General features: G+C 55.0%; 1 protein-coding gene across 1 annotated transcript in view; it reads right to left on the minus strand.

Annotated features, from left to right (window-relative positions):
* Window positions 1-11,354: 11,354 nt before the first annotated feature.
* PGBD5 (piggyBac transposable element derived 5) overlaps window positions 11,355-15,775 on the minus strand; it is an 87,311-nt gene continuing 82,890 nt past the window's right edge. Inside the window, exons 6-7 of the mRNA XM_060089831.1 lie at window positions 12,840-12,945; window positions 11,355-11,550 (exon numbers count right to left, since the gene is read on the minus strand). Coding sequence (XP_059945814.1) covers window positions 11,355-11,550; window positions 12,840-12,945 — 302 coding nt within the window. The remainder of the gene's footprint in view (window positions 11,551-12,839; window positions 12,946-15,775) is intronic.

The raw sequence follows: 15,775 nt of genomic DNA on the forward strand, positions 1-15,775 counted from the left end.
CTGGATCTCTTTACAAATACTATACAGGCACTTTTTGGTTTGCTGTGTCCTCTCCGCCCTTCAGGAGGGCAGGGGTCTTTGTCTTGTACCTACAAGGGCCTGGACCTAGGAAGCACCCAGCACACATCTGCGGGAGGAATGAACGTGGAATTCAGCACCGAGTTCCCTTCCCACTCCTGCCCCGTGACAGCACGGTTGGAGGTCTATGACTTGCTTATGGTTCTCTCTCCTCGCTCTGGAGCAATAGAGACCTCGTGTGTCTTTCTTACCTTGGCATCCACGGTGCCTTAGAACCCTGCGAGACCCTAACTCAGCACCGCTATGGAAGGGACGCGCTGTGTCTGCAGCCGCGATAGGCGCACGAGGTGTCCTCTGCCGCCCTCTGCTGGGCGGACGTGGAGAGGCTCACGGAAGGCGGGCGGATTCTGGGAAGGCAGGGACTGGACCAAAGACCAGGTGTGAAAACATCGTTTTTCATTCTAACACTCTTGAAAACAAACAAAGCTGCCTGCACCTTCCCAGCGTTTGTACAGTCTACAGCAGGACAACAATCCTTCCAGGTTTTAAAATATTCCATCCTGTTATCTTCATGAATACCCTTATCTGGCTGGCCGTCTCAGTTTGGGGCTTTGCTTACTTGTGGTCTCTAGACTTTCTGCCTTGGAGGATGGTGACTGTGGATAAAAAGCCACTGCTACCACCTGACTGGATGCAGGCTGGCCAAGGTCAGGCTGCTGCTAAGGGCTGGGGCAGCCAAGACAGAGGGCAGATCTCACCCCACCTTTTTCCAGTTCCTGGCATGGGGGGAGGGCGACAGGGAAGGTGGGTCAGCCGCTGCCCCCAGCCAGGATCTGCCTAGCAGAGACCCTGTGTCCAGCTGCCTGGCTTGCTCAGGAGCAGGTTCCTTCCTCCAGATGGACCTTCTCTCCTTGGAGCACAAACTTTAATGTGGATACACCTCACCTTCTCCTGCCCTGTAGTGTCAGGGTGGTTAAAACTGAGGCAGAACTGTTGGACTTCGACCTGTTGACCCAAGACTCTCCCAATGGCAAATCCCAGAGCCTTTGGCCCAAGATGGGCCCATGTCACATAGGTTTGTTCCAAGAAACAAACCCATTCGTTTTGTGAAGTAGTGCCCACACCTGACCTCTCTCTGACCCCCTGCTAACAGTTCCTTCAGAAATATTCTGCCCCATTTGTGGGTGAGAAAATATGGTCACTGTTCCTTATTTTTTTACATACTATTATTACTCTGGTCACACGAGATATCTGTGTGTCTCTCCCAAGGCTTGAGTTCCTGATGGAAAAGACTGCCCTTGCTTACATCCCCAGGGTCTAGTGGTTCAGAAGAGCTCAATAGAAGTTTATTTAATGAATGACTTTTAGTCCACTTTCCCTCTGCTCGCCTCTCTCTCAAACTAGAGAGTGGCTGTTTGACTTTTTGAGTATTCCTTTGAGCCCCAAAGAGACCCACACTGGCAGGAGAAGTGATGAAAGTTGCGTAAATATGGCATGGAAGGCTGGGCCCCTAGAATTACTCATTAGGTCCTGACATCCATTCCCAATGAGAAAGGGTCTTTGGTCTCCTCCTTGCTGAAGTCTCGTCTCTTTCTGGGGTGTCTCTGCCTCACAATGTCTTTGATACAAAGGATCACATCTCCCACCCCCACTACCATTGAAAGGTAAGGGTCCCTGTGGGGCGGTGAGGCTCGAGGACCTGGATGCCAGATACAGGAGGAAGGGACCGTACTGGCCTCCTGTATCCAGAGAGGGCAGCCAGGGAGTGACTCCAGGGCTCACCAAAACCCTGGAGTGTGGGATGTCAGGAAGGGGGAGGGTGGGAGAAAGGGAGGGGAAGAAAGGGGGAGGTGCTTGCAGAGGGAGGAGTCAAGAGGGAGAGGTATAGAGGGAAACTGGAAGGAAGATATAAAGTGGATGGGGAGGGAGTCACTGATTATAGGGAAGGATCACAGCCTAGGTCAGCAAAGCAACGCAGCAAAGGTAAATCTAGCACTTACTGAAAGGTTTGGCAAGCAAAGATTTGATGTCTTTAAAACTTTCAAAGGGTGTTCAAAAATTATTTTTTGCTTATGGAAGAACTTAAAATATTGCCAGGATGTGCTGTAAAAAGTTTTAATTCTTCTTTTCGGTTGAAGAGTACACGCTTCTCAAAATCTTTTTATTCGCCTGTAACGAAGTGTAAAAAGAACCCTGGAAAGTGGCATCCAACACCTCATTATATAAAGAGTTTCTATTAATGAAAACAGATCCTGCTCTTTGGCCTCCTGGGAGCTTGCCACCCAAGCCAAAGTTAGTTTTGTTGACATCCCACGCATACCAGCTCCACTTGTGGGCACTTTTCCTCCCACCTCTCACTTTGCTCACATGACCTGCCTTCTGACGGTGAATGCTCATCCCAGTTGCGTGCCTGATTCCAGACCCTTCGGAGGAGTGGGAAGAGGACACGGCAGAGAAAATGGCAGCAGTGGCGGAACCCAAAGGTTGCACAATCCGGCCTCTGATGGCGGGGGCCCCTGTGCTCCCCACGTGGAGAAGATGGGAGGGGAGGGAGGACCCCTGGGGGCGCCTGACTCCCCCAGGACCCGAGGCAGTTGAGAAGGCTCAGGTGATAGAACGTGCCTGCAGCACCCGGGGTCCCCTTACCTGACTGCCATCCCTCTTCATCTTCAAGAGAATCCCTGGGGTGTTCCCCAGGCTTCGCCTCACCTCTATTATTTACTTGTGGCAACAGGTCCCATGATGTAGTCCATGACTTCCTCTATCCTACTCTCCCCCTCCCCCCCGCACCAGCCCTCCCCGCAGAAGAAAGCACAAGAGAGAAGCAAATGCAATATATTTGACTGTATTTCAAAGTTGCTCTGTAAACAAACTTTGTTGAAGAAATAAAAAACACGAGATATCAGAATTAAATCATAATTATTGGGGGGCATACTTCATATTTTAGAACTCAGAATTTAGCTCAGGGAATACAAAATTTGTAAAAAATGTATGGCAGGGCTTCCCTGGTGGCGCAGTGGTTGAGAGTCCACCTGCCGATGCAGGGGACACGGGTTCGTGCCCCGGTCCGGGAGGATCCCACATGCCGCGGAGCGGCTGGGCCCGTGAGCCATGGCCACTGAGCCTGCGTGTCCGGAGCCTGTGCTCCGCAACGGGAGAGGCCACAACAGTGAGAGGCCTGCGTACCGCAAAAAAAAAAAAAAAAAAAAAAAAAAAAAGTAGGGCAAGCGTGCCTTGGTGTAAAATCAAAATCCTGACCAAAGGGTCTGCTTTATTGTCACAAAGGGGTTGGGGACGTAGTTGTGTGACGTCACCTGAGGCCTATGTATGTGCAGTTCCTGGCAAGATTAAAAATTTTCTCCTAAAGATTCTTAACTGAAAATCACAGGAAAAACAAGGTAATGGTGGCAAAAAAATTCTCAAATAGCAATTTTTCCAGATTCTTTGACATAGATGTCCCTGTCACTAATGGTTGCTATCCCTGAACTCCAAGTGGGAACCTCCATGAGGAGGAGGAAGGGGGCTGAGCGGCTTGGGAGGGTGAGGCCATCCCTTGGAGATGGGCGGCGCCTTCATCCCAGTTACAGCCTCTGGCAGGGGCCAGGGCCAGGGCCTTGTTTCCTGGCCACTTTCGGCCCCTCCTTAGTCAAGATCAGAGCTGCCAGCAGGGGTGTCCCACCCAGTCCCACCTCCTGCCCACCAAGAACGCTGCCTCTGGTGCGGGATGTTTAGCAACAGGCAGGGTGTCCCCTGCTTTCGGAGGCGTCCTGTGCCCACGTGGGGCAGCTCTAAGTGCTGGAAAGCGCTTCCCCACTGAGCTGAAGGCTGCCTGCTGGTGATGTCCACTCTATCCCAAGAGGGACTGCGAGACCAGAGACCCCTGCCATGCACCCCTGCCCCGAGTCAGCGCTGCACCACACTCATCACCCCCTTTGCCCAACTGCCCCTCGTAGCATTTGGCTTTGATGTGGACCCACTGTCCTTGCATCCTGGACCCCTGACTGGTCGATGTCTCCTGCTGTAGGGAAGGGCCAGGACTGGACACGTGGCTTGACTGGTACAGGAGCTGGCAAGAGCATCCGTCCCACTTTGGATACTGTACTTCTAGTGATGAGTAGTGATAAGGGGACAAAACTTCTGAGTCACATCATACTACGCCATTATGTTGAAATGGATGAAAGTTACCCCAAAATGCCTCAATCAAAAATCCCACAATCCCACAACTCCAGATCTTAAATTTACACCTAAAAATGTATACAACTGTTCTGAGTCCACCTTTTTAATCTACTGAAATCATAGAAACCCCTTCCCCTCCTTCCTTCTGTGTTCTACTCGAAGGAAGCTCCCAACTGCGAAGCTAGATGCAGTTTTTTCTTTTTAAACAGCTAAGTCTAGGGAAAGAGCTAATTACAAAAGCTAAAAATCTCATTTGCCCAATTAATCATTTTTTCCACCACTTTTCTGCCTAAGCTGTGGCCCTTTCTTAGTGGAGGAAGGTGGGGAAAGAGGTGAGCACCACGCTTCCTGGGAGAAAACAGAACCAAGTCCAAGTTGCTGGGGGAAGGAAAGGAAGAAAAGTTTCATAACTGCATATGAGTACTGATGAGATGAGAAACTTTCTTTGTGCTTGGTGATGACCTCGTGAATAGCTAAGACCACTTTTTGCCTTGTTGCTCCACAGGATGCCATGCTTTCCAAAGACACTTATGTATAAACCGGCAAGTCCTGGTCAGAGGCAGTCTCATTCCAGCCTTCCAAGATGTTCAGATCCCATCTTTCAGGGGCTGTGTAAGCAGGCGTGTCTGGTGCCTGCGGAGGTGAGACACCCCACATTGCGGAGGGGGGCTGTGCCGTGCACCCAGCAGCAACGCCGACTGCCACCTCCACCACACGGGGGGCTCGCCCCTCATGGAAACCTTTCCTCTGGGCAGATCTCAGCCTCCGTTGAGTCCCGACGTACTTGCACCCCAGAGCCCTCGAGGCAGAGACCGTGCAGTCTGGCTTTTGATACCACGCCTGCCGGGAAAGCTGAGCCGCCCGGGCGTTGGTGGGAGTGACTGAGGTCCACCCCGCGCCTCTGCCCCTTGGAGCCCCTACGGCCATGAGGCATCACCTTCCCCTCTCGAGAAATAAGGATACAGTAAGTCCCCTACGTATGAACCTTCAAGTTGCAAACTTTCAAAGATGCAAACGTGCGTTCCATCAACGTCAGGCGTGAGGGAAACTGCAGCTCGCCCTCCATCTCCTCTTACTGCTGACGATCCTTCAGCTCTACCGTCTCCCACCTCCTCTCCCCACCTCCAGTCAGTACCTCTTCCTGCCAGCCCCTGGATGCCAGCTGTTGTCCTGGACTACTGCACTTTTCCAGGGACTGCACTGTAAGATTAAACATGTTTTCTTTATTTTTTATTTTTCAGGTATGTATTATTTGTGTGAAAAGTATTATAAACCTGTGACAGTAGAGCACTATACAGCCGACTGTGTTAGTTCGGTACCTAGGCTAACTCTGTTGGACTTATGAATAAATTGGACTTACGAACGTGCTCTCAGCATGGAACTCGTTCGCATGTAAGGGACTTACTGTACCGATGGTCCCGGCTCACAGGCAGTCCTGAGGATTAAATGAAACCACCAGGCCAAGCCAACAACCAGGTCTGGGCCGGGAATGGACACTCCATGCTCACTTTTGATTATAGTTCAGCTTTGATATAGACCTGTCCAAGGAATGCGTAAGAGAATGAATGAAAGATTAAAGAGAGATCAAAGCGGGGGTGATCTACCCAGGTGGTCTCCTGGCGGGGAGAAGCAGCGTCTCAGACGTGCTGGGCTATCACCTTTCATCCCGGGCCACAGGATACCCCTGCCCGAAGGACACCTGGGCTCGCACACCTGAACAGGAGCCGAGCACCCACCCCCATCGCCTCCTGCCCCCTCGCAGGTCCCCGCAGACGTCGGGGCCCTCTCCTCCTCTTCAGCCTTCATCTCCATATATGGACACAAAAGGACATGCTTCCAAGTAGCTTAGGAAAAAATGCCCTTCACCTGTTTGCACAGTAGCTGATGAAGAAGAGAAGGCCCAGCCAAGCGTCATACAGGCATCTCTCCTTTAAGGAGACCGAGTCATGGCTGTGCACTGGCGCAGGAATGTACTTCACCCCCGAGGGCAGAGCCTGCACCCGCAGGGGAAGCTGCCAGGGCGTCTCCAACAGAGGTCATGGCTGGGAGGGTCTGGACGGTGGAGAAAACGGGCGTGGACCGGGCACGGGGTGGGCAGTGCGGGGACACAGGCCCAGACCACGTGACTCTGCCTTACTTCCTGCTCACATGTTGGAGCAACGGCTCCAAGTGCCAGCGTGGTACCGGTACCCTCTTTCGTCTCAGTGGAAGAGAATGACACACTCAGAAAGGAGGTTTAGAAATACTATCAAAGATGAGACACACAGGGAAGCCACACGGAATAAAAGCTTAAACAATGGAGTGCAAAGTGGGAGGTCTCAGCACTCTTCCTAACCACGATAGAAGGTGTTACATCTTCTTTATCCATTCATCTGTCGATGGACATTTAGGTTGGTGTCATGTCCTGGCTATTGTAAACAGTGCAACCTAGAGTTTGTCATACAGAGTGAAGTAAGTCAGAAAGAGAAAAACAAATACCGTATCTTAACACATATATATGGAATCTAGAAAAAAGGGTTCTGAAGAACCCAGGGGCAGGAGAGGAATAAAGACGCAGATGTAGAAAATGGACTTGAGGACACGGGGAGGGGGAAGGGTAAGCTGAGACAAAGTGAGAGAGTGGCGAGTGGCATGGACATATATACACTACCAAATGTAAAATAAGATAGCTAGTTGGAAGGAGCCGCATAGCACAGGGAGATCAGCTCGGTGCTTTGTGGCCACCTAGAGGGGTGGGACAGGGAGGGTGGGAGGGAGACCCAAGAGGGAGGGGATATGGGGATAAATGTATACGTATAGCTGACTCACTTTGTTATAAAGCAGAAACTAACACACCATTGTAAAGCAATTATACTCCAATAAAGATCTATCAAAAAAAGATAGAAGGTGTCTGGGTGTGACAGTGAACGCTTACAGAAATGCAGGGGCTATTCGACATTGCTCTTTTCCAGAGGGGGCTGTGGAGTCCCTGGGGCAGGGCTGGGGTCACTTCCCGGGAACCGTGCTGTGATCTTTTGGGGGTTCCCTTTCCTTTGGTACCCTTGGCTTTCTATACCCAAGACTGTTGACGAGCCTTGACCCAACACGGGGACAACACCAGACACAAGCTGGCCAGTGGGCAGCACCTGAGGAGGGATGGAGACCATTCTGGAGATGCACCCCCTACCCCAGCCCACGACCCACAGAACGGCCAGCATCTGGGCACCTGGGGAGAGGTTCCAGGCCGGCCCTCCCCTCGTGCTGCCTGGTGAGAGGCCAGCTGGCCCAGCCCAGGGCCGGCTGCAGCCTAGGGCCTTTCTCTGGCCGAACGCCTCCCAGACCACAGCTCACCACCAGGTCAAGTTGGGCTGCATCAGGCCTTCAGCCACAAAACACCCACCTGGTCCAGGGCAAGAAGGGAACACGAGTGACAACGATGCAGGGAGGGTGTGCATCTTGACCATCTGCAGTATTTGAGATCAGAAGACAGGTTTGATCTCTCCTTTCCGTAAAGCCCCAGACAGGAGAAAACACCCTATAAAGGCATTACCTAAATCAGGGCTAGAGCTGCCGACCCTCATGGTGGATCTGGGCAGCCAGTGTGTGCAGTGGCTAGAATCGTGGCCTCGGTGTCAGGTCCGCTGGCTCACCTGGGAAAGCTGTCCAACACCCGCCTGCAAGCTGGGGATGGTGACGGGAGGAGGGAGCGGGGAGCCTGGAAGGAGAAGAGCTGGGGCACGGGGAGCTCTCTGTGCTGCATGGACGTGGCCCTGGCTGTCTGCCCGTGGTCGCCCGTGGTCGCCTCGTGGTGGACGGCACGCCCTTTCTCTCTCCCATCAGCCTGTCGCTGAGTGGCTCTCCTGGACCTCCAGGACCTGCTATGGGGGGCGGGGGGATGCTTTTTCCCTAAACCGCAGGCTGGAGGGGGCATCACTCACTGGTGATGGTGAGCCTGCCTCACCCCCCCCTCGCTGCGGATGCTGGGGCAGGGTTCCAGAGGGTGACAGCGGTGCCTGGCCACACACTGTGACCCAGGACCTCCCCGCCCCGGCCGGGCTCTGTGACTTTCTCGCGTCGGCCACAGCTGCAGAGTTAATTCGATTTTGGTGGCCAGGCCTTGTCTAATTTAGTCAATAAACTGGATACTTTTGCCCAGAATGATCCAGACACCAAGGTTTTCCTATGTCACTCACCTGGGCTTTGAAATACTCATGTAATGTTCCTGTGACCAAAGTAAGATGTTGTTCAAATCTGAGACTTTTGGGGAAGCAGAGTGCAGGGGGAAAAAGACAATGCGTCTGAAATATAGACCCTGAGAAAGAAGGCACCAAATACAATCAGAAATTCATTCAGGTTATATTCTCCTAAGAATTACCTTACCTACTTCCAGAGACAGCTGAGGTCATGTGACTATGTCACAAACTGTGGAACCAAACAGGTTAACCTGCATTCGGTCGAACAGATGTTCTCTGGAGAAGCTTCGAAACTCCACTGGTGCTTTGTTTTGAACCAGGTTGGGAGCTCATTGTCTATCCTTCCTTCCTAGACCCCAGAGCAAAGACCTCCCACCGGAACTGGTATGCCACAGTGGCAGGACCTGCGCGGACAGGGGTCCCAGCAGCCACGGGATGCAGGGAGGCCACCTGCCTCCCAGACTCTGCCAGGCCTGTGCTGGCCGCCCCTCCCCTGAGAACCTCACACTGGGCCCCTTCCTGGTCACCAGTAATGGCCAGCTTCTCAGTGAGCCCGTCCAGTGGGGACCCGCCGGCCTTCAGACCCAGGGAGGTATGGAGCCTGGGGAATGTCAACAAGTCACTCCACATCCCATCCAAGGGTGAGGTCCGGGTCCCTGCAGGTTTTCCTAATCAGTGCTGCCTGTTACTCTGTCCTCCTCCTGGAAAGGGAAGAGAAACTGCTCTCCACCTGAGAGCTGGTGCAGCCGCCGTAGCCTCCACTAGAACCCAGCTGAACTGCTGTCCCCTCAGTCATTTCTCAGAAACCAGGTGGCCACCGTCTTGAGTTCAGAGCACTAAGATGGTGTAATTACTCTGTAATCACTTGGTGATGTGAAGTCACCCACTACTGGTCACGCAGCGCCTCTTGTGTTGAATCAGGATGACACACAGCCTGGGAGAGGACGGAGCGCCAGGCTGGGAGACAGGAACGACGTGTCTGACGGCAGAGGCACTTGCAATACAACTAAACACTCACGGGGGGGGACCAGGCATCCGTATACGTGTCTACGAGTCAACACTTATGGATGAATTCGTCTTCTAAACTGCTCATGGTGCTAGAACAGTCAAGATCGTGTACATGGGATTATACAAGAAATCAAGACTTAAAAAAGGAGCCCGGATTTTTATCCCTGACCTTTGAAACAAACTCACATATTAACAAAGAGTCAACATCTAAATAGACTTTTATTTTTTTCTTTTACTTATTTGGACAGAAAAGAAAATTCATCAGCTTTCATTAGAGTCTCCCTAAGTGTTGGAAACGCATTAAACTCAGAAATAGTGGACCTTGTAGAAAAGCATCACAAATTAAAAATAGATTTCTCCATGTGGCAAAAGTGCTTTGAATCCAATTAAAGGACACGGCAAAGGTGTGTTGAGACGCGATTTAAAATTTGGCCTACGATCCGTGGCATCGGATTAAAACCACAGGCGAGGTGACCGTCATGAACCCGGAGACAGAAATGATGTGAGTTGGAAGCATGCCGCCAGCAACACTTTTAATTAACTGAGTGACAAGGAAAAACGTCCCAAAGCCTGAGTAGAGTAGGTTTGCATCTGTAAAAATAAGGGGGTGACACAAACTGGGTCGAAGGGGGATCACGTAACTCTAGAAATGACTGGTTTCTTATCTGCGGGGACAGCCAGACCAGCCGACCACCCTGGCCGAGGTCTCCCAGGGAGACCTGTGGACCTTGGTTCAGAAAAGGCCCGAGTGTTCTGGGCAGTAAGCAAAGCCCTTGCTGCCAGCTGCTCGTCACATAGGCCTTTCTGGCTGGAGGTGAGCAGGCCCCCGGCCTGCGGGAATCACGCCCAGCCAAGCTGGTACAGGTGGGTTTGCCAATGCCCACCACACCGTTCTGAGGGGTGCTGTGAGGCCGGCAGACACTGCCCGGTGACCACACTGGGGAGAGAGTTAGCGAGTGGTCATCCGCAGAGACATTCTGTTGTCTCAGCCATGCTATGTATTTTCCAAAACAAGTAGTTCTGCTAATGATGACAGAGCTCAAGGCCCGCAGGCCCCCGTGGTCTGATGGACGTGAGGTGACCTCTCTGGCCCAGGTCCAGGCCTGTGATCATGCAAGGAGCCACGACAGGGTGGGGTGAGAGGGGGAGGGCAGAAAAGAAGAGGGACATTTCCTTTTACAGAAGATCTGAAGCAACAGTAAGAAAATAACCTGAAGATATATTTAAAAATAAAAAGCAGCCTCACACTTCACTGTCATTCTGTCACCGTTCTCCCTTTCTCCCCGTCCACCAGCCACGCAGGGATGGGCAGGAAGGCCGCGCGGACGTATCAGAGGGCCCCGCTCCCCACACTGTCGCTGCCTTTTAATGGCGCCGGGTTGTGTTTCTTCTTCTACGAGCCCCGTTCTAAGCTGCCTGTGCGGGGCAAACGCTGGAAAACCCTCCGGGCTCCCACACACACCTGAGCAGTCCCAGCTGCGCAGAGCCCACCCGGCTCGCTTCCCGTCACCTGCAGGCACGGCGAGACGCGGGCCACGTCACGGATGTCTCTCCATCTTCACCAAGCAGAACACGCTCCGGCTCATCTCATCCCATCCCTGGCGCCCCTGGTGGCAGCAGCCTTCCCAGGTCCCCTGTGCTGAGCGGGCTCTCCCGCGGCCTCCGGGGGGTCGTGAGGGTGCCCTCCATGCCCCGCGCTGGCAGCACGGAGGGTCTGGCTCGGGGCCACAACTGCTGGGTGCTCGCTCCGAGGCGGTGGCTGCTCTCCGGAGGGAGGCCGTGCTCTTCTTTGCGTGGAAAGCGGGATGGCGCCATCCTCTGACCAGGTCCGTCCTGGTCCCTCCAGAGGCCCTGAGCACCCCTCCCGGGCCGCAGCCCCACGCAGGGCGTCTCCGGGTCTCTGGCCGGCGGGTCGGACGTCAGGCTCCCCCTCCCCTCCCTGGACCTGGTTCTTACCTAACCTGGGCCGCGCCCCCGGCATCAGAGGCTCGGAGAGGTGTCCTCCAGGCCCAGCAGCTCTCGCACGAGTCTCTCCCCGAACTGGGCCCGGCTGTACCTCTTCACGTGGTAGGCCTCCGACATCTTGTACAGGATGTAGGCGTTATTGATGGCAATGCTGATGGCAAACCAGAACACCTGTTGCCAGGTCTTGTTTGGTTTATGAGAAATGAAATACCTAAGAGGACAGAACGGCAAGAAAGCCTGACTCAGAGGGTGCCCGGGGACCCGGTGCAGGAGACACACCCCCAAAAGGCCTCATAGGGGTCAGCGAGATGCTGCAGGGGATGCGGCGGTGGGAAGCCGGCTGTGGGGAGGGGCAGCCTCTCTCTGAGGCTCGGTCATGTGAACCGTACTTGAACGTGCAAACAACCCCTATCAAAGATCAGGTGGGAGGAGGCGGGTCACCACAGGGGACACCGAGACCAGGAGCCGGGCCTCTGCGGTGCAGCCCGGAGCTCTGGTGGGAACCAGGCCGAGGGGCTCCCCTGCTCGCCGAGGGCCCTGCGCAACTGCGGCACAGCCCGAGCCATCTCGCACCGCGTCCGCCCGCAGCTCTGTGCGTGTCTCTTCACCACGCCCGCCTCCCCTCAGATGGAGGCCTCCTCTGCCGCGAGGCGGAGGACAGCGCTCCCCCCGGACCGCCAGCTCAGGACCCATCCCTGCGCCACGCCCTCCGTCTGCACGTGTGTCTCTGCACCCTGGGGGCCAGGAACCTTGGCACCACCCAGATGCCCAGCCAGGGCGGCCGCGGATGTCCATTCGCTCAATCGTGCCGATTCCCCTGGAGCCACCGAGCAGGCCCACGAGGCGCCAGGCACGCTGCAAGCTCTGCGGAGACCATCCAGTGACTCCCTGGGCAGCGGGGCTCCCTCTCACACCTGGGCTTTTCCAGGAGACCCAGGTCCACGTGCTGCCCTCCCCGCCCACAAGCAGCCCAGAGGGACGTCCGTGGCCCTCAAGGAGGGCTGAGAAAATGCCCACCGCCTTTGGGGTTAGTGCAACCCTGTTTCAGGCTGTGAGGCTCAGGCGCAGTAACTTCACAGGCAGACCGAGGTTCAAGGGCAATCACTCCTTCCCTCCTGTTGTGGACACAGGAGCTCGCCCCGAGGCAGCAGGGGGGCACGTACATGCACACCGCGCGGGCACTTGACGACGACCCCACACCTGAGCCTGCGCCCGCACGCGAAAGTGCTCCGTAACCAGGGCCGGAAAACACGCGGCCCGGCCCGACGGCGCCCGGGGACCAGAGGGTGTGGGGTGCAGGCCAGCGGCTGAGCCGGTGGGGAGGGGACAGAGAGGGCAGCGGTGCAGGAGGTGGGGGGCTGGGTGGGCTGGGCCATGGGCTCGGGATTTTCTCTCTCGGGCTCTCCCGTTGTCAGCTCTGAACCTGGGGACACTGACCTCCCAGCAGCCCCTCTGTTCTCGGCGGCGAAGCCTCCCGTGCCGGGGCGCCGGCTCACTTACTTGCTGTACTTGTCATCGTATTTGCAGATGTAGCTGAGGTGGGCGGCGAAGGCCTCCACGGCCAGGGGGCAGGGGATCTCCCCACTTCTCCTCTTGATGATCACTCCTGCGGGGAACAGACGGGACATCCCCTCTGAGCCGCACCCCACAGACCCCCGTGCAAAATGTGCCCCCTCCCCACTGCCTGCTTGTCAAACAGATGGCAGGGGAGGAGGTGGAGGGAAACCACCACCAACACCACCACTGCAGCTTCAGGGGAGTGCGGGACACCGGGCCACGGCAGGGCCACGGCAGGGGAGGAGATGGAGGGGAACCACCACCAACACCACCACCGCAGCTTCAGGGGAGTGCAGGACACCAGGCCATGGCACGGGCCATGGCACGGTCCACGGCAGGGCCCGCTGCACCCGATGGGGCCTTGAGAGCAGAAGGGAAGCTCAGGACCCACCTTCTCCCTCCCTCCCTCTCTCCCCCGGGCTTCAAGCCCTCCCGCCAGGGTCTGAGCAGGGGTGGGAGGAGGTGGCCACCAAGGTCAGGGAGCCGGGGGTCCCTTCTGCCTGCCCCGCCGCCCCCATCAAGGCAGAGGGTGGGACTAGAGGCTCAGGAGAGGCAGGAGCTGCCCCGACCCCAGGCTCTTTGACGCCTCGCGCCGTGCACAGAGCGCTTCACACCCAGCTGCCCCTGGCACTCCCTCTCTCACACGCCTTCAAACGCCTCTTCCTACCAAATACACATGGAACCGTGTCCCAGGGCCACTTGCCAACATCACGGCAAGACTCAAACGGCCCACTGACCGGGCATGAGAAGCAAAAAGAGGTCATCAGTCCTCTTCAGCCTGCTGTCCAACAACCTGTTTTCCAAGACCTGCCCTGCCCGCCCGGGGGGACGTCCACTGTGCCCACGGAGGTGACGCGGGGGCGGGAAGGACACTCGTGTGAGTGAGGTTGGGATTACAGAGTGCTTCCTCTGCGCAGCCCGCCCCCATCCCCGCTGCACGCAGAACGGCATGATTAGGAGAACAGTGCCATTCAAAGGGCTGTGGGTTTTCAGCACTACTTAAATGGGCGTAACTGAAGTAAAAATGGTCACACAGGTCCATCTGCTGAGACTGAGCCCTGAGCTGGGATCTTTTTTGTCTCCCACCCCGCTCCTCCAATACTGAATTTTTGCACTGAAGAAGCACCTGGACATCTCGTGAGAGACTGAGAAGCTAGGCCCCGCCTCAAGAGTTGTGGTCTGAGGAAGCCCCGGGCAGGACCCGGGCAACACTTCCTAAAGCCTCCAAAGCTCAAAGGACCTCCGTGCCCAGCCAGAGGGTCCTGGACCCTGGTTGCTTAGGGATCCTTTCCCCACTCAGAGAGACTTTCTATGGTTGGGTGATGCAGAGGCACGTGAATCCTCCAAGGCTGGGCTCCTGGCCAGAGGGTCCTGGGCCTTGGTTGCTTAGGGATCCTTTTCCCACTCAGAGAGATGTTCTATGGTCAGGTGAGGCAGCCGCATGTGCACCCTTCACGGCTGGGCTCCTGCCTTCAAGGAGGGCTGTGTCTCTGCAGCACCCTTCCTGAGGGGACCTGTGCTGGTGCCTTTGCTCACCACCCCGCCCGACCTCAAGTCCAAGTGGGCAAACACCCCAGTTTCACACCCCGGCCCAGGCACATGGCCTTGGGAGGTTTCCCACCTCCAGCTCCATTTTAATTTGCCCGACTTTCGACTACAGCCTCCTCTGGGACTAAGGAGGCCCCTTTAGGGCTCCCTGGAGTCCACATGGGTATGAGCAGATCAGACCATCCCATAAGGAAATAAAATCCCCTCCGTTCTTTTCCCAGAGGTGGAGGACAATTCACTCTGAGTCACCAGGGCTCCCAGCGGGTCAGGCCCACTGTCCGAGGGCCTCGGCCAGCACCATGCCCCTGGGGCTCCCCGCCTGCAGCTCTGGCTGCTGCCTTCTGCACAGCCAGGGCCGCCGCTGTCCCAGCACATCCAGCCGTGCCAGGCCTGCTTTCCTTCTCCATTTCCCTCCCATCCCTTCGAATGTTTTAACTCAACATGAGGATCGCAGCTGGAAATCTCAGGAGAGTGGTTTCAAAATCCAGGCGTGCGTCAGTCTCTTTGAGCTTTTCCCCAGGTTCATAAACCAGTCCACGCTCCTCTCTTCTGACATTTTGGATTTTGGATACTATTCGAGCTGGAAAGGGTAAGACTGCTGTCCTATAGTATCCTTTTCTGAGGACTGAAAAGCTTTAGACATTGGAAATATTGACGAGAGGTGATGTGACATTTATTGTGTCCACTGGCATCATAACCAGGAATGCCGTGTTCCCCTGGGTGCACCCTGTACATTTACAGTCGTGTGGGGGACCCTCTGCACACAGCTTTATTCCACGTGTCTGCCTCTGTGACACCGTAGGTCCACGTGGGCCTATGAGAGAACCACGTGTCTTCATGTTCCAGGGAGTTCTGTCTTCTGCCTTCCCCGGGCTTTTTCTGGCTGGGCGGACCTTCTTCCCATCCTTCTGTAAGTCTGAATGAATGAGTCAAGACCTGACTCACAGACCCATGCAGACATTCCACACTCACATTAGCCTCATGGAATCTGAACCCTAATGGGCAAAGACGGAGATGGCAACGAGATGGTAGAGACTCAAAATGGATTCTAGAAGAAACGCAAAAGGATGTGGTTCTCGATGGGGGTGTCCCTGGATGAATGACAGCATGTAACTTAAAAAGCCTGCATATGCTCACCGTCTCTGAAAGGGGGCTCGTTTCCCCTTAGAACCTGGAGTAAAGAATAATAAATCAATCCCTCAAATGTTCATAACTAGTTACATGTTTTCCAAAATTCGAAATTCTGCTCATCTTCTAGAAGAGCAAATATGGTCACAGTAGAAGACAGTATAAAGCTGAGAAGCAGTCTTTAGAATATAGGAGACTGTCAT

This window comes from Mesoplodon densirostris, chromosome 1, assembly GCF_025265405.1.
Source record: "Mesoplodon densirostris isolate mMesDen1 chromosome 1, mMesDen1 primary haplotype, whole genome shotgun sequence".
NCBI lineage: Eukaryota > Metazoa > Chordata > Mammalia > Artiodactyla > Ziphiidae > Mesoplodon > Mesoplodon densirostris.